The 18,759-nt window shown below is 44.3% G+C and overlaps 1 protein-coding gene across 1 annotated transcript; it reads left to right on the forward strand.

Moving 5' to 3' along the window:
- The first annotated feature begins 875 nt into the window (after nt 1-875).
- On the forward strand, nt 876-17,799 carry klhl2 (kelch-like family member 2). The gene is made up of 15 exons (XM_072670154.1): nt 876-1,301; nt 5,401-5,526; nt 5,881-5,987; nt 6,632-6,753; nt 9,290-9,452; nt 10,698-10,807; nt 11,760-11,876; nt 12,129-12,278; nt 12,885-13,002; nt 13,506-13,703; nt 13,906-14,007; nt 14,557-14,685; nt 14,820-14,960; nt 15,217-15,360; nt 16,347-17,799. Exons 1-15 carry the CDS (start codon nt 1,243-1,245, stop codon nt 16,373-16,375), a joined length of 1,815 nt encoding a protein of 604 aa, XP_072526255.1. The 5' UTR covers nt 876-1,242; the 3' UTR covers nt 16,376-17,799.
- The last annotated feature ends 960 nt before the right edge of the window (nt 17,800-18,759 follow it).

Raw genomic sequence — 18,759 nt, forward strand, 5'->3', positions numbered from 1 at the left:
ATATTTAACAAAACCATATCACAGACCATTGTTTTATGCAATGACAAATGATGGCTGTTAATTAAGTTTTAGCTCAGTAATATTTGATATTAAATTATAGGGTTGTTCATAGAGACACATTAAACGGTCTGTATTCCTAAAAATCTAACGCACTGTTGTGGAGCCAGAAGCACTCATGATTGGCAACACAATATCTAGAACCTCACAGTAGTGAGCACATGTGGGTAGATACTGTATTTATGTTTAATATTATGTAATATTTGGGAAGTAATACTGTGCTAATACTGTCAAACCCCCCTATATCTGAGACTGGACCACCAGCCTAGCTAGCTAGCTAAATCTCTAAAGTTTTTTATTTTTTATTTTAATAATGCTAAAAACAAAGTCATCTCTACTCTAATGAATAATTATGAATAAATATGAAGAAATATGAAGAAATAATGAAGAAATATTGTCACTGACACCCGAAAATCTTTTGCCAGTTTACATTTGTTCATATATGTCTCTAATTTCACCATGAATGGGCCAACAGAAATGCTCCAAAATGACTTATGAGATATCATATTTATAATATAATATTTTTACACTGACTGAAACTGTTCCTGCTAGCTACGCTAGCTATAGCTTGCTAGCTAACCAAGTTGTGGAAAAGGAGGCGCCATTAACAGATAAACACATTAACACATCGCACAGAACTGGAAATACACTTAAATAAAAAATGTCAATATTATAAAATGATATATATATAAAAAAATTAATCAAAAATAATTACAGTAATAAAAATAAAAACAGGGAACCGCTTTTGTGTGGAAGGTCTTCCACGACTATGGGGGCGCTGTGGTGCAGGTGGTGTTTAGCTCGTTGGTAAAAGGAGTGTGTGTGTGTGTGTGTGTGTGTGTGTGTGTGTGTGTGTGTGTGTGGAAGGGTTCTTGTTTTCTCCCCCTGTCGTTCACTGAGGGGAATTATTAATAAATAAATACGAGGTTTGGTCCGGACGTGTGTGTGTGAGTGTGTGTGGCCGGTGTTTACCACAGGCGCCCCGGGGACATGGCCGTCCACCGCTCTCTGCCGTGAAGCTGCTGTGTGTGTGTTAGAGCTGGTGGAGCAGTAGCGGTGTGAACACACACACACACACACACACACACACACACACAGAGAGATAGAGAGGGGGACAGACACACAGAGACCACGGGTCTCCTCATCCGTTAAGGCCCCGGGTTGCGGAGAGATGGAGCGGAGCTGATGGTGTCCGGGACCGCGGCCTGCCTGAACACCCTCACCGCCATGGAGATACATCCACTGTAAGAGCCTCTCTCTCTCTCTCTCTCTCTATACACACACACACACACACGCTGTCTCTTTCTGCCTCTGTCTGGCTGTCTGGTGGCGGTGTGTGTGTGTGTGTGTGTGTGTATTTAGCTCCTTGTGGAGACCGCATGCACCCAGGCTGGGATGTAAACATGGGGACGCGCGCCGTTGTGGGGACAGGGAGGTTAGCCGGGGACAAGCTGCTGGACATCTCAGCAGCTTCTGGTGGAAGATCTGAAAGAGCCGGAAGGTGTAGTTACTAAGGTTGGGGCTGGGTGTAGCTACAGCAGCAGTTAGCTCGTGCTGCTGGAGTCAGCGGGGAGACCCCACAGAGACTAGACAGCTGTCTAGCTGATTGCTGGTCCTGCTTGTCCTGCTGGTCCTGCTGGTCCTGCTGGTCCTGTCATCCTGACAGATGTTCAGTGTTACTCATGTTGGGGCACTCAGGGCAGCAGACCGGAGCAGACCTCTGTGTCATAATATGTAAACACACACACAGAGAGAGAGAGTGTGTGTGTGTGTGTGTGTGTGTGTGTGTCTCAGGCTGGGTGATTAGTGTGTGGGCTTGGTCAAGTGCAAATCCTCAGGATTCTTTAAAAGCACAACAGAAAAAAAAGTGGGGACATAACATGAAATTATGACCTTATTATTATTATTAATATTAATAATGAATAAATAAATAATTTCTTTCAAAAATCTCTGCACTGCTAATCTGTTTCACTAAAACGGGACATAATTGCCTATAAATTCCCATATCTGTGCATCCCTAGAACATCCAGGGTCATGGAAAAGTTTGGGCAACCCTGGTCAGAACATCTGACCCGATTCCCTAAAGGCGCGACGTTAAAGACGACCCATTCCTTTACTATTACCTACTCAGAGGAGAAGTGTCCATAGCAGTGCCCAGCGTTTGGGTGGCCTGCATGGTCAGTACTTTAATAGCAAAGTGCCCTTTTTGGCAAGAATGGCAGCTAAGAGTCTTTCACTTCATATTCAGGGGATTTTCGCCCATTCCTCTGTGCCAAAGGCTCTTAGTTCTTAGTGTGAACAGCGTCTGATTATGCAGTGAGGACGCAGGAAAGGTTTGCTCCTGATGTTTGTGCACCAGTAGACCAGTGCATCGCCACTCCAGAGACAGAGACTCAGTCTTCCTGAAAGTCTCTCTGCAGTTAAACAGGGATTTCTAGCAATTTTCCATGAGGGGTTGCCATGACCGCTGATTGTTGGGACAAGGTTTGAGGAAATTTGCATCACCTGGCCTTCCCTTAAGATGACCGTGAACATGCCATAGCACTGACGAGCTGATTTAAGGCCTGAGAACTGGAGTGCCCAGTCTTTTCCTTTAAAATGATTAAAAAAAGCATTAAAAAAATACGCTAATCTTGCTTAAAATGTTGAGCAGAATGTTCCGTCCTTAACTTCGTGCCTTTTGCCATTGTGTATAGTATAGCATTGCATCCTTTCCTTGGTGCTTTAGGTTGACGTGGCTTCTACATTTACATTTACATTTACGGCATTTAGCAGACGCTCTTATCCAGAGCGACTTACAAGGTTACTGGTATTACAGAGGAGGGCCAATGTAGTGTTAGGAGTCTTGCCCAAGGACTCTTATTGGTGTAGCGCAGCATAGTCACCCAGACCGGGAATCGAACCCCAGTCTCCCACGTGGTGTGGCAGCTCACTGGCAGGTAGTGGTGTTATCTGTTGCACCACACCAACGCTTCTACTTTACAGAAGCCGCCTAGAGTGTCATCGGCAGACATCTGGCCGATGTTTGAACCCATATTTGGTGACATATTTCATGTATTGTAGGTTAGTTTGCTAAAACCTCTAGATTTTATTTGCTCTACTGCAAAAAAAGATGCACATCAAGATAAATAGGCTCAGCGGTTAGAGCTCTGGGCTGTCGATAACAGGGTTGTGGGTTCGATTCCCGGGCTCGGCAAGCTGCCACTGTTGGGCCCTTGAGCAAGGCCCTTTACCCTCTCTGCTCCCCGGGCGCTGGAGTTGGCTGCCCACCGCTCTGGGGGTGTGTGTGTACTCACTGCCCCTAACACGTGTGTGTGTGTGTGTGTGTGTGTGTGTGTGTGTGTGTGTGTGTGTGTGTTTACTACCAGATGGGTTAAATGCGGAGGGTCCATTTCGCTGTACAGTGTACAGTGACAAATACGTGCACCTTTACCTTTACCTTACCTTTAGTGCATCCCAGCTATACTTCAGACTGCAGGTAAACATGGCCCTCTTGTTATATATAGATATCATTCTTATCATATTTATTTATTTATTATATGACCTTTTTGAAGTGACCTATATTTGATGTTAGTGTGAACAGTGCTGCACCAGGCGTCTTTAATGTGAGGGGAAATTGAATGCTGTCAAAAGGAAACAGTGGTACGTGCTGCAGAAAGAGATCCGTGGAAAGCTCCTTTAACGGCTTTGTGTTTTATTTATTTATTTATTTATTTATTTATGTTTATTTAAACAGTATCCCTGAAGTAAAGCTGTGTGCTCGTCTCGCTCACCATCGTAAATGGAAAAAATGCGAAGTGCAACCATAGTAACAAGCACTTTGACAGCGTCTGTTCCTCGGTGTGCAACATTTTCCATGAGAAGGAACTGAACCGACTGGTCAGACAGAGGCGGATCACATCGGCTGTTCACATTTTCACACATACAATCGAATCTGGGTCCGTATGACTAGAAGATTAGCTCTGTCCACTTTTGCCTAAAACACCATGAAACCTCCTGCGTCAGAGCGCTACAGCTCAGCTTCCTAAAACTCTGCTCCCTAACTTCCCAAAGTCCAGGAGATCAGCTTGCTTGGCGCAGTATTTCCCCCACGTGGACGCTGTGCTATTAGCTACACATCAAGTCAGTCTTGAGCTGAATCCGGTGTGTTTGAGCGTCAAGAAGCTGCAGAACATGTTTCATTTACTTTCTCTCTCTTAATATTGTGAAGCCTCTCTGTTGACGTTTTATTGTCTAAAGCTAAGGTACGCGCTTTCTGAACGTTACGGCCTTTGGCTCCTAGAATACTCAGTCTGTCCAGTTGTCTGGGCGTTCTTAGACAGTTTTTTTAATTAAATGTTAATTAAAAAAAATTCTAACACTTTTTTTTTTTTTTTTTAAACCTTTATTCATTTATTTTCAGTTGAACAAAAGTCGTCAGTGTAAATTCAGACACTATTCCATTCTATGTTAAAACAAATTTAACATAGAATGGGGAGGTACATAATCGTGAGCATTATGATGAGGATACATCTTCCCTACACATACCACAAGCTCAAAAGGCTGCATGGTATGGCCAGCCAGTATGATGTTCGAAAAAGCTGTTGGATACACAGACGATATGAGACAAGTAAAGTAAAGCCATTTCCATCACAACTACCAATACATCTGCGTGCATATAATAGCAAATATCACTAATATAATAGCAAATATCGCATCCGCAAGCATTGCTGCACAGTAGAACAGTGCACCACCCTCCTGACTTGGAAGTAATGTGCTTTTTTTATATAGCAACTGGTGAAAGCCTCAGGCCTGATTTGCTTATCATAATTTGAAGCCTTGGCATTGCTAAGCCCTAAAAATATATTTTTTAAATGCTATGAAAAACAGAGCAACTGTGCATGAGACAATGAATTTCCCCACTGCGGGACTAATAAAGGACTATCTTATCTTATCTTATATGGCGAGGTACATGGTATAACAGGTATAACATCTGTAGTGTTAATTATTGATTGAAATCTGAAATTTGACTGAAATCAAACTCAGAATAAGCTTGTGTTAGTTAAAAAAAAACATAGTGTATCCTGCAAGAACGAAAGTCTAACAGGACCAGTGTTGATCATACATGCTCATCTGTTTTACTATGTGCAGCATGAACATGCTGGCCTGTTTGGAGCCTAGGAGTTGGCTATGCTATACTAGAACGTGTGCACAGGTCTATTGCATACCTACCTTTAGATGTTTGAGATGGTTCTGCACCTTCAGCTTGGGGTTCTTCTTCTACAGCACTTGGAGCTTCATCATGTTTACGTACGTTTCATAGAGAGCGTCTTAAGTGTGTTGTATGTGTGCTGTGTTTTGCAGATGCACTAAACTTTGCCACCATAAAGCTGTGGAGCTGAAGGACGATGTGTGTGAGAAGCAGAGTGCAGTCACCATTAACCCACGGCACATGAGGAAAGCCTTCAGGATCATGCACGAACTGCGCAGGTGAGTGTGCGTTCAGGCCCGCTTCGTAATTCCAACGCCTTGGCCCAGTAAAGACGCGTTAATGCCGTGGTAGCGATGTTGGGCGAGGCCCGTGGTCACCAGTGATGTGGAGAGAAGGTGCTATCTACCCACCCTGGAGAGAGCAAGGCCAGATCGCTGCGGGATTTGAGCCAGCGGTCCTCTTCTCATAGTGGTGGCGCCTTTTTCCTCTGGACCAGCTTTATACACAATATTTTTTGCATGGCAACAGATTTTGTGGTCTCTGTAGGAATGAATGGGCTGCACCATTTTATTGTCCCGTTAAAGCTTATTATTCACAACCCCCCCCCCTTTTTTTTTCTTGCTTTTTCCCAGTCAAAGTGTGTTGTGTGATGTGACCATCGTTGCGGAGGATGTGGAGATTGCAGCACATAGGGTGGTTCTGGCTGCTGGGAGTCCGTACTTCCATGCCATGTTTACAGGTAAGTGGACAATAAGGGGCTGATGTCCTGCTTGTGGGAATGGCATGTACTTGCATGAGGCTGCATGGTCTTTATAAAAATGGATTAGCCTCTTAAACGGCTTTAAATACAATGAGGAGCATTTTAAGCAATTAAAAGGAGACAGTCTTACCTAAACATTTGTGCACTTTGGCTAATTTCCCTAATCATCTGTAGGTATTAATATCTTCAGCAAATCCCAATGCACAGTTGCTCTGTTTTTCATAGCATTTAAAAAAATATATTTTTAGGGTTTAGCAATGCCAAGGCTTCAAATTATGATTGATAAGCAAATCAGGCCTGAGGCTCTCACCAGTTGCTATATAAAAAAAGCACATTACTTCCAAGTCAGGAGGGTGGTGCACTGTTCTACTGTGCAGCAATGCTTGCGATATTTGCTATTATATTAGCGATATTTGCTATTATATGCACGCAGATGTATTGGTAGTTGTGATGGAAATGGCTTTACTTTACTTTACTTGTCTCATGTCGTCTGTGTATCCAACAGCTTTTTCGAACATCATACTGGCTGGCCATACCATGCAGCCTTTTGAGCTTGTGGTATGTGTAGGGAAGATGTATCCTCATCATAATGCTCACGACACCGCGTGTGTGTCTGTTTATAGGTGAGATGAGCGAGAGCAGACAGAAGAAGGTCCGGATAAAGGAGATAGACGGATGGACTCTGGGGATGCTGATCGACTATGTTTACACTGCCGAGATACAGGTCACTGAAGAGAACGTACAGGTAATGCAAATGTACACAAAAGGGCCTCTGTAGTGGGACGTGAATTTAGCTGATTTGTCTTAGGGTTCTGTTAGGGCTCAGTCCACTCACTAGGTCACTTGCAATGCTCCTAACACTAGAAAGGTGAGGACAAGCACATGCCTCCTCCAATACTTGTGAAATTAGCCAGCGCCTCTTTTTGAGCTGCCCCATCACTGGGCATCCAACACGCTTGGTGGAAATTGTGGTGCTCTCTCTCTGGCTCTGGCTGCTGATGGCTCACAATCCTCTGGCCTAAGTGTCGGTGTCATAGTCTGCTGAGCCACTCAGTTCCTCTAAAGATCCTCGCACTTTTCAGGTATGCTAGATGGACAAAAGTATTGGGACATCTGCTTGTTGATCCTGCTTTTGGACAACTGTCTCTACTGTCCAGGGAAGGCTTTCTACTAGATTCTGGAGCATTGCTGTGAGGATTTTGATGGCATTCAGCGTGTTGGATGAGCCCAAAAGTATTGGATTGGAGCACCATTGTCCCAGAGAACAGAGTTCCACTGCTCCACAGCTCAGTGCTGGGGGAGTCCTGAGAGTCTTATTAGCAGTTCTACTTCTACAGGGACTAGACAAGCGGATCTGTTTCTCCAATGGGTGCAACTTCAAGTAGCTGAATGTATTCATTAGAAGGGCTGTCCACAAACATTTGGACATGAAGTGTACATCATCAGCAATGGATTTGCATGGTTCTTTATGTTGGTGTTCATGGTCCAAAACACTCTTCATACTTTCTAAACTGACTGAGTGTTGAAAAATGCATCTCAATAGTTATCAATATTTAATGATGGGGAAAAATATAGGTCTGGCCCTTTAGCTAACCCAGAAGTTGAGATGTGGAGATTGGACCATGCCTGTCTGTTGTGTGGGGAATGCTCTGCTCCATTTACGTTGGTTTACTTGGCTCTTTCTCTCTGAAGCTTCTGAAGGATAGCTACCCTGCCCCAGTGCTTGCATTTGCTGGAGCCTGTGAGCCAAAGACTATATTTTAATAAAAGAACCCTGGTTAAGGAACAGCACTGCAGATCTCCTTATCTTTTTCTGAGAAGGAAGAGTGAGGGGAGAGCTCTGGATTTGCTCATTTTCCCCAGCGCACCCCTGCATATTTCCTTCTTGTCTTCATGTTCTACATCTTGTCCTTTTGGCTTAAGGCTGCAGTTTCAGCCCTTAATGAAGTCTTCAGGAAATGGGAGTGTGTGGGCTGTGTGTGTCTGAGTGGGCGGGTGGTGCGTTTGTTGTGCGAGTGTGTGCGAGTTTGTGTCTGTGTGTTCAGTAAAACTTCAGACCTGAGAAGTAGATGCTTAACAGTCAGTGCTTTACGGTTTGCCGTGCACTTGACACTCGTATGCTAAAGCGTAATTCAGCAAATTGAAATAATCCAGCAAATTTGCACTGAAGGGAATTGTTTGAATGTGTTCGTCAGGATGATCTCTTATCTGTACTCTTGCCGTGCGACACCTCCGTGTCGCTGTGACAAACGCACCACATGAATATGCATGTGGACATCTGCAGCTTGACAGTTTGTTCTAGGGCCTTAGAAAAACAAAATATAGATTCCAGTACCAATTTTAACCATTTAAAAGGTACACTTAGAATTGTTTTGTGTTCCTGAATGATCTATTAGCAGCTTTTTGTTTGTTAGCAGGTTTGTTTACATTTTTTTTTTCTTCAGATGACCCAATCAGGAAGTAGATACACTATACAACCATCTGGTTGACTTGCCCAGTTAGGGTAATTCTAGGTATTATAGAACAGTCACTGTAATACAATACAAAGAGAATATAACCAAGTTCACTGTGATAAATAACATGTAGACAAATATGTCCAACCCTTCAATTAAAGCTTCATATACTTTTGAGTACAATGTAATATTTATAGCTACTTACCGATCTCGATAGTAGGGCTGAACAGTATGGCTAAAAATGTGCAAGATTTTGGACGGTTTCATGATATCACTGTATTTTTATATAATGTAGTAAAGTACTAATATCTTATTATGTAAAGAGTAAAAGGTCTCGTGCAGTGCAATTCTGTTCATCCTACCTGGGCAACTCAACCAAGTGGTCTCACACGCTTTCCGAGAACACATTGAGATGTTTTATTGTCATGCTTTTGCCCTTGAAAAAAAAATAAAAAAAATTATTAGGGGGTGTAGAGCATGAAGTGACTGACTGTAGAGCTGCTGTATACCAGTACACTTCAGGTTCTTCTGAGTTATCAGAAGTAATCAGCTTTACACACTGGATTCAATGAGGGGAATAAGGTCGAACAGCCGAAGATGGGCTTATTTTGATGGATTTGACACAGTTCAGTATTGTCTGTCATATTATTATGAAAACATCATAGAAGTGGGCCCTAATATGTGGGCTAATATTATTGGCATGGTTTTGACTGATGGGCTCTATGGGATGTCTGATTTTGTCTTGTCAGAATCGTGCATGATATCCATGAAATATTTTGTGTGTGTGTGTGTGTGTGTGCGCGCGCGTGCGTGCATGTGTGTGTATAGGTGCTCTTGCCTGCTGCTGGTCTGCTCCAGCTGCAGGAGGTGAAGAGAGCGTGCTGCGAATTTCTGTCCACGCAGCTTCACCCCACCAACTGCCTTGGCATTCGCGCCTTCGCTGACCTGCACGCCTGCTCCGACCTCCTCAACCTGGCTAACACCTACGCAGGTGTGTGAGTGCATGCACAGATGTGGAACCTAACTGCAGACCTACTTTCCAGGACAGAAACCAGGACATTATTATATGAGATTATATTTCCAGTCATGGGAACTCTTGAAAAATTGTTAATGTAGTGGAATTGTCCTGGTAATCAACTGTGTAGCAACTTTTTTTTTTGTTTTGTTTTCCTGCTAGCTAGCATTAGCCAGCTCTGTTAAATCATTTGCTCCCATTTTTGCTCCCATTTCTCAAAAACAGGACTTTGGGACATGGAGATTTGCGAGAATAGGTGTTAAACAGTACACCCACTAATCACGTGTGCTAGGCCGTGGACGCTATATTGTCACAAGAATAATAGCAATAAACAATATTATTGTTACTTTCAGAAATTGTATATCACCAATGATGAATAATAATAATAATAATAATAATTTATGACCCTTGTTTGAAATAAACTTTGCACTTCTATAATTACTGTGTACTATTGTACTCCAGAGCAGCTACTATTTGGGTGGTGGGTCATTTTCAGCACTGCAGTGACACTGACATAGTGATGGTGTTAGTTGTGTAGTAGCTGGTACAAGTGGATCAGACACAGCAGTGCTGCTGGAGTGTTTAAACACCTCAGCGTCACTGCTAGACTGAGTCCAGTCCACCAACCACAAATGTATCCAGCCAAAGCGGCGTCCTGTGGGCAGCGTTAAAGAACTAGAGGATGACCAACACAAACTGTGCAGCAACAGATGAGCTGCCGTCTCTGACTTTACAGCTACATGGTGGACCAACAAGGTAGGAGTGTCTAATAGAGAGGACCGTGAGTGGACACAGTGTTGCACTGCAACACACACTTGCACACCACCACCATGTCAGGGTGTCACTGCGGTGCTGAGAATGGCCCACCAACCAAATAATAGCCGCTCTGTGGTGGTCAGTCCTGTGGGGTCCTGAGCATTGAAGAACAGGGAAAAGGAGGCTAACAGAGCATGCACGACGCAGTTCTCGTGACGGGCCTTCTGTGTGTTAAACCAGTTTATACTGAGAGGCTTTTAATTTGCTTCTTGAAAGTGTATTGTTTAGATATTGGCCTGTATGGAAGTCACGGAAATCGTCCTGGAAAACTCCTGGAAAAGAGTGGGAACCCTGCTCAGGCAGCACATTTCATTTGTTCTGTCAGTCATCATATTCTCTCCTCCATCTCTCGCCCCCGTACTTCACCGCTTCTCTTTCTCTCTCTCTCTCTCTCTGTGTACACAGAGCAGCACTTCTCAGAGGTGGTGCAGTGTGAGGAGTTCCTCAACCTGGGAATGGAGCAGGTGTGCAGCCTCATCGCTAGTGACAAACTCACTATAACATCTGAGGAGAAGGTACAGCATTACACACACAAACACACCCACATCTTATGTCTAAATGTTTGTGGACACCCCTTCTTCAGCTGCCTTCAGCTATTTTAAGTTGCACCCATTGCTGACACAGATGTGCAAAAAACACACGCACAGCTTGTCCAGTCCCTGTAGAGTGTCAAGTACTGCCAGTAGAATAGGACTCTTTAAAGCAAAGAAACATGAACCCATTGGCACCATGTCTAATTTAAAGCGTGGGCTAGTGGGGTATTATAAAGCCCCCCAGTATTGAGCTGTGAAGCAGTGGAAGAACTGCGTTCTCTGGAATGATGGATGGTGGAGCTCCCTCAAGTACTTTTGGGATGAGGTGGGATGGTGATCATCCAACCTCCTGACCTCACAAACACTCTTGTTGCTCAATGCAATCAAATCCTCACAGCAATGTTCCTCCAAAATCTAGTAGAAAGCCTTCTTTCCTGGACAGTAGAGACCGTAAGAGAGTTACTCCAACAGAAGCAGGAAAAGCTCTTGATTTCGGAAGAAGCAATGAATGAGCAGGTGTCCCAATACTTTTGTCCATATAGCGTACATATACACACCTACACAGTGAGGGACTAAACACTGGCATATGATGCAGGATCTGCCCCTGCACACACCTGACTGGGCAACGCTGACTTGCCGCTTTGTCGCTATGGGAACCTACAGCATGCGATAGTAACATCCAGGGAGTCGCTGCGGTTGGCAAGCGAAGGCTTGTTGGTCGCCCTGGCAACGTGAGCCGGTGCAGACAAGGCGAGGCCTCCAGGCTGCTTTGGTTGCCATGGAAACTGCAGTGTAGTAGCATGGCGTAGCGTAGTGTTGGAAGTTCACGATGTGTGTATGGCTTCACTAAAGCAGCCATATGTGGGGTCTGATTGCCACGTTTGCAGGCCTGTGATGCATGTCTGTCTGTCCGTCCGTCTGTCTGTGCACGCAGGTGTTTGAGGCGGTCATCGCCTGGGTCAAACACGATAAAGACGTGCGACAGGAACATATGGCTCATCTGATGGAGCATGTGCGCCTGCCTCTGCTCTCCAGAGAGTATCTTGTACAGGTAAGTGTGTGTGTGTGTGTCCTGTTATGGAAAAACTATAAGCTCTGCTCTCATTGGCTGCTTTACAGCCCTGTGATGTCTCACAAGAGCCGCGTAGCATAGAATAGCATAACATAGCCTAATAATAAATCATTCTTTTTGTTATTAGTCCGCTAATATTAGCTTAGCCGTTAGCCTTGCACTGATGGCCTTTGGCTCGACCCTTTCTTTGACCCTGATGTGTAAGTGATGTGACCGTGTGTGTCCATGCAGAGGGTGGAGGAAGAATCCCTGGTGAAGAACAGCAGTGCCTGTAAAGACTACTTGATCGAAGCCATGAAATACCACTTGCTACCCGCGGACCAGCGCTCCATGATGAAGACCGTCCGCACCAGGGTGCGCACACCCATCAGTTACCCAAAGGTAGGTGGGGGTGGGGCTGTTTGCATGCGCTTTCGTTTCGTTTCGTCTGCCAGCTGTTGGGATCGACATTTATGATATTTCAGAGGGATTGGTGAGTAAATTAAACTGTAAACAGTGGCTCCAGTCTTGCAACAGCTGTCCTTTAATAATAAAGGAACCTTTAAACTAGGAGCTGCTCCATTTAAAGGGATGATGAGTGCGCTAGTCGGCGTATTCTAAGGATCTATTTTTTTCAAGTATATTTGTGAGCGGTAGTCTAGGATTACAGCTGAAAGCAAGCAAGCAAATAAATAAATAAAATGTGGGGAAAGATGCTGACTCACTCTGTGAAGTGCATGGCAGCCCCTTCTTGCATTGTAGGTAACCTAAAACCTACTTGTTAACTCGGGAATCTAAAGCCATGCTTCCGTTTTTGCTTTAACACAACTGATTGAGCTCAGCAGCTAATCGGAATGGCTTCAGTGCCTTGATTACTTAGAACAGGGGGAAACACTAAGCTCTACAGTATGAGGACACTCAAGGCCAGGGCTGATTGAAAGCTCAATCTAAGGGGAAATACTGAGAACTGTGATGAACATCCTGTATTTTGTTTCCTCTGTTGTGCAGGTGATGGTGGTTGTAGGGGGACAGGCTCCTAAAGCTATTCGCAGTGTGGAGTGCTTTGACTTTGAAGAAGAGAGATGGTTCCAAGTGGCCGAATTGCCATCCAGACGATGTCGAGCAGGTATGCGTGCTCTTCACGCTGTTGCTGTACTTGCAGAATGATTTACTCCGCATGATGCAGTAAAATATAAACATGTCCAGTGAGAGGCAGTTCTGCAGAGAGGTTGGTAGAGAATGGCCAGGCTGGTTGGTGCTGAAAGGTGCAGAAAGGCTACAGTAGCTCAGATTTACACTCTGTACAATTGTGGTGAGCAGTGGGTGCAGTGCTGAAGCACAGGCTCACCAAAACACCTGGATTTCTGCTGAGACGCCCAGATGGTAGAATAAGAATTTGGGGCCCAATAGCTAGAATCCAACAGTCCAGGTATAATGGTGTGGGGAAGGTGTTATTGGCACACTTTGGGCTCATTAATCCAGTAATCAGGCATTGCTTGAATGCCGCTGACTAGCTACTTGTCGAGGTCCTTCAGTGGTCTTCCCAGTCTCCAGAGCCAAGTCCAGTACGACACCTTTGGGATGTGGTAGAACAGGAGATTCGCAGCACTAAAGTGCATGTGTTTGTAGGTGTGGTCTACATGGGTGGCGTAGTGTATGCTGTGGGAGGCTTCAATGGCTCTCTCCGAGTGAGGACGGTGGATGCGTACGACCCTGTGAAGGATGAGTGGTGCTGTGTGAGCAGCATGCAGGACCGGAGGTCTACGCTAGGGGCTTCTGTTCTTAATGGGCTGCTCTACGCCGTGGGCGGTTTCGACGGCAGCACAGGTACCCTTCTGCCTTTTGCACGCTGGACCACTATTTAATCGCAGACCTGATGGATTTGAGTACACGAGATTAAGTGTTCCTACATGTTAATCTATCTAGGTATCTGAAATGTAGCTATTGAAATGCATGTGAAGTACAGTAGAGGGTAAATACTGCAGTGTATCCGAAGATGAATAGTATTCTGTAAATTGCTGCTCTTCAGGTCTGGCCACTGTGGAGGCGTACAATGCGAAGACCAATGAATGGTTTCACGTAGCTCCCATGAACACTCGGCGCAGCAGTGTGGGAGTGGGTGTAGTTGCAGGTGAGTATGGTCAGCTACACAGTAGAGTAATTGTTGTAATGGTATAATAATGCATTATAATAGAATTCCACAATTTATCATTTAATATTTTGGGTTGCACCTATTCATTATTTACATTTTTAAACATATAATATTTTTTTTAATGGTTGAATGGATTCTGTTGCTTGCATTCTAATGTAAAAAAAATTTTTATTGTATATTTTATTCATTTTAACATTATATTTAAAATGTATACCTGCAACTTTATTTCTGATATTTATTTATTTATTTATTTACTTATTTATTTTTAACTTTCCTTCAAATATATATTTATATGTCTTGTCGCTGTCACACACAAGTTTCTCATATCTCGTAAGGGAAAAGTCCCTTAAAGTCAAAGTGATTTGTGATTAGTCATTTTGGAGCATTGCTAAATGCTCATTTTCACACATTTTATTTAAATAGCAAAAATATGTGTATGAAATATTATAATTCACTGATAATGTAGCCCTGTTGTGCTGTTGTAGGGTTTACGATGTAACACGCTTACTGATGTGTTCACACATGCAGGTATACTGTATGCTGTTGGTGGATATGACGGAGCGACACGTCAGTGTTTGAGTACCGTGGAGTCGTATAACCCGAACTCTAATGAGTGGACTTATACAGCAGAGATGGGCACTCGGCGCAGTGGAGCAGGTCATACACACACACACACACACACACACACACACACACACAAGCGACACAAAATTACAGACGCAAACAAACATTACTTTTAAATGCCTTTTTAAATGTTTTCTAACTGTGTTGTTGGTGTTTGTGATGGACAGGTGTGGGTGTGCTGAAAGGCCTGCTGTACGCGGTGGGTGGGCACGACGGCCCGTTGGTCAGAAAGAGCTGCGAGGTGTACGACCCCGCCTCCAATACGTGGAAACAGGTGGCTGATATGAACATGTGTCGTCGGAATGCAGGTGAGCTGGAGAAAGCATTTGCTCAGTTTGTCTTAGGCTAATATTAGGATGATACTAGGCTAATGGTGTTGCTGCTCCACTGACCGTAGCCAATCTGGGCTCGGCCCACTGCTGGCTGCACTTTGTAGCTTTAATGAACTGCGTGACTCGAGTCATATTTGTGTACAATGCTGTCATTTTACTCAATTCTGTATCCCTCAGCTTGTCCAGAAATGTGTGTGTGTGTGTGTGTGTGTGTGTGTGTTTCTGTCTCTAGGTGTATGTGCAGTCAGTAATCTACTGTATGTGATCGGAGGGGATGATGGCTCATGTAACCTGGCGTCGGTGGAGTTCTATAACCCCAGCACTGATAAGTGGACCATACTGCCCAGCTGCATGAGCACTGGACGCAGCTACGCAGGTCAGAGAAAGAGGGGGTCTGATTAGAGGGCAGTTCAGTGGGTAACCTAGCAGTTAGGCTACGGCTCATATACGCAGTCAGAAACCTCTTGTTACGTACACTATATGGACAAAAGTATTGGGACACATACAAATGCTTTTGACATCCTATTGTAAATCCATGGGCATTAATATGGAGTTGCCCCCCCGCCCCCCTTCCCTTTGCAGCAGTAACTGCTTCCACATGTCTCTCTCTCTCTCCCCCGCACATAGACAAGTGTGATTCGTCAATCCACAGAGCACGTTTCCACTGCTCCAGAGTCCGGTGGCGATGTGCCTTACACCACTTTACAGCACTTCACATTGTGCTTGGTGATGTAAGGCTTGCATGCAGCAGCTCGGCCAGGGAAACCCAGGCCATGAAACTCCAGGCGCACAGTGTTTGTGCTGATGGAGGTTTGGAGCTCTGCAGTTATTGAGTCAGCAGTAGAGCGTTGAATACTTTTCTACACTATGCTCTGAGCTCAGCACTCGGCCCTGACCCCACTCTGTAAAATTACATGGAATTGGGATCGGGGGGGGGAGGGGGGCGCACGTTTGCTTCCAGTTCTGTACTCGAGCCACACGGCTAAAATAGCTACCCCCACTGTAACTCAGTAATTGGCTGATGACCAGCGGATTAGCTGAGTCTGGTGTGTTGGGATCAGGGAAAACACTAAAAGGGGCAGGGCATAGGGCCTCGAGGGCCAGGGTGTGTAAATCATCGCACACTTCCTTCCCTCGCACTGTGTTAGATAGCCTTGCTGATGTGGTTCCTGACTCTGTATGATATACCCTTATTGATAAAAGTGATGCAGACTAAAAGTTGGCTACAATTGGTTTAAGGGGGAGTTGAGATGACTAACAGTAACAGCCCCACCTGGTGGCTATTTAAGAAAATGCAAGCCTCGGTTGGTGAAGCTTTATATGTTTTTGACTGTAACTTTATTCGTGTGTGTGTGTGTGTAGGTGTGACGGTCATCGATAAACCTCTTTGAGTGGTTGGATTTGAACCCTTTGGAAATGGAAGCTGATAAGCTGACGTGATGCTGAAGAGTGTCTCGCACTGAGGCTCTTAACGAGGCTGAAGCTTCGGCCTGAAGCTGCTTCACCATAGAGATGGCCTGAAGAACACTACTCTCACTCTCTCTCTCTCTCTCTCTCTCTCTCTTTCTCACTCTCTCACATACCTTTCACACAGATCTTCACACCTTCTCAAACATTCACAACATCTCTCTCTCTCTCTCTCTCTCTCTCCCTCTCTCTCTTTCCTTTATTTGAGAGTAGTGACCAGTACGAAGAAGATTCTTGCACTTTTGCAGTGAAAGTACTAACCAAGCAGGATGGCTCGGACCCTGACTGATCAGACGTGTGTGTGTGTGTGTATGTATGTATGTATGTATGTGTGTATGTGTGTGTGAGTGTGTGTGCGGAAGTGCATCGTGAAACACTAACTTGACGTCCTCGAGTCTGATCGGTGGGGGGTGGGGGTTGGTGGTCGATCTGTAGACCAGAAGGAACCTCTTGGTGAACTTTTTGTGCTTATTGCAGACGAACTTGATGAAAAGGTCCAGCACTTTCTCGCCTTTCTGAAGCTCTGCAGCTCTGCAGCTCTGCAGCTCTGGACTAAGAAGAAGCTTTTTATGAAGAAAGACGGACTGAGGTTTGGATTTTACCGGCCGAAACGAGTGCCGTTTGCCTACGAGCGACTGCGGCCTCGAGATGAACCACGTGAACCGAGGGAGCTTGGAGGAGCCTTGCACATTTCTCGAGTTTGTTTGCCAAACGATGTTTGAAGAGTCTTAACGCTGAATATTTGCATTCGTTGATTTCTTATGGAAAATGTCTTTTACTTGTGATCCAGTTGCGTGTGAATTGCGGTTCTTGATTCTATTAGTGATGCGCTGATCTACCGCTGCGTGTGTCTGGGCATGCTCGATGCTGCGGACTGCTGCTGGCTGCTTGGACATGGAAGCGCTTTTTGCATGGATCTCGGTTCTTGTGTTTTTTTCCTGTGTGTGTGTGTGTGTGTGTGTGTGTGTGTGTGTGTGTACTGTTTTTAAACTACTGCTGTAGTCCGTTCCGTTGAGAATGTGACACACGCTCTCGCGCTCTCTACCAACTGTTTTGAACACTGACCAAATGTGTGGAAAAAGCTCTCTCTTATTATTTTTGTTCTTCTGCCTTTCTTTCCTTCTCTTCCTTGCCTTCTTTCTTCATGTCTTTTTCCCCCCTCTACCTCCTACCTGTCTAATCTTAATTCTGTGCGCTCTCTCTCTACTATTTATCAATAATAATAATTATTATTATAATGATAAATATTATAACTAACTATTAAGTGTTGGTCAAGAGGAATGCTGTGTACTTGAAATGTTTCATAACTTGTTTTATATCATAAATAATAATAAACATGCTTCTTGTATTTAAACTGTGTACGCAGGTTTTGTTTTTGCATATTTCTTTGCTGATAAAGTGCTTATTTTTGTTGAAAAAACACAATGTAAGAAACATCTGATATAATTATTTAAAATATTCATATTCAGCTTCTCATCCCCCTCTGAGAAAATCTAATAGTCGCCATTTTTTTCTTCCAAAAGCTGGTTACACACTTGCTTCTGTGCGTCTGTGGATCATTGTCCTGTTGCTTGGCCCAACTGCACTTTAGCTCACGGACAGATGACCTTCTCTTGAAGAGCTCTGTTACAAATCATCCAGGATGTGACGAAACCTTTAAATAGATACAGTCGTGTGAAAAGGTTAGGACACCCCATGAACCTCTTTCATTTATATATATATATATATACAAAGTGAAATGTTGTAAAAAAATATATATATATTTGTAAAATATCATTAATAGAAATGCAATTTTCTTGTATGGACAGCCTATGCCCTAATAGCTGGGTTTCCTTATAATGATGTATCAGTCTCTAACATCAACTGGGAGAAGGATTTTCCCACTCCTCCATGCAGAATTCTTTCAGCTTTAGTTTTTAGACAGCTTTAGGGTCTCGCATTTTCTGGCTTCTGAGGCTTCCTCTGATACAGTAAAACATCCCTAGTGGGTTCTATGTTGGACACCTCTCCAGGCCCTACTGCAGACCAGCAGCCCCAACCCAGGACATTTCCACCTCCGAGCTTCACAGCTGATCTGGGTTCTTGTGCTCAAACTGATTTGTTACTGCGTCCAAATAATTCAGCTTTGGGTTCATTTGTCCAAAGACCGTTGCTGCTGAGTGTCCTGGTTTTGGTCTAGGGGTTCTTTCACCTCCCATGAAAATCTACCAATCTCTTTCTGATGGTAGATGCTGCACTTTGACTCCAGCTGTGGCAAGAGCTGCCTGTAGATCCCATGATCAGCAATAGGATTGCTTGGAGACTTCTC

This window comes from Salminus brasiliensis, chromosome 24 (assembly GCF_030463535.1).
Source record: "Salminus brasiliensis chromosome 24, fSalBra1.hap2, whole genome shotgun sequence".
NCBI lineage: Eukaryota > Metazoa > Chordata > Actinopteri > Characiformes > Bryconidae > Salminus > Salminus brasiliensis.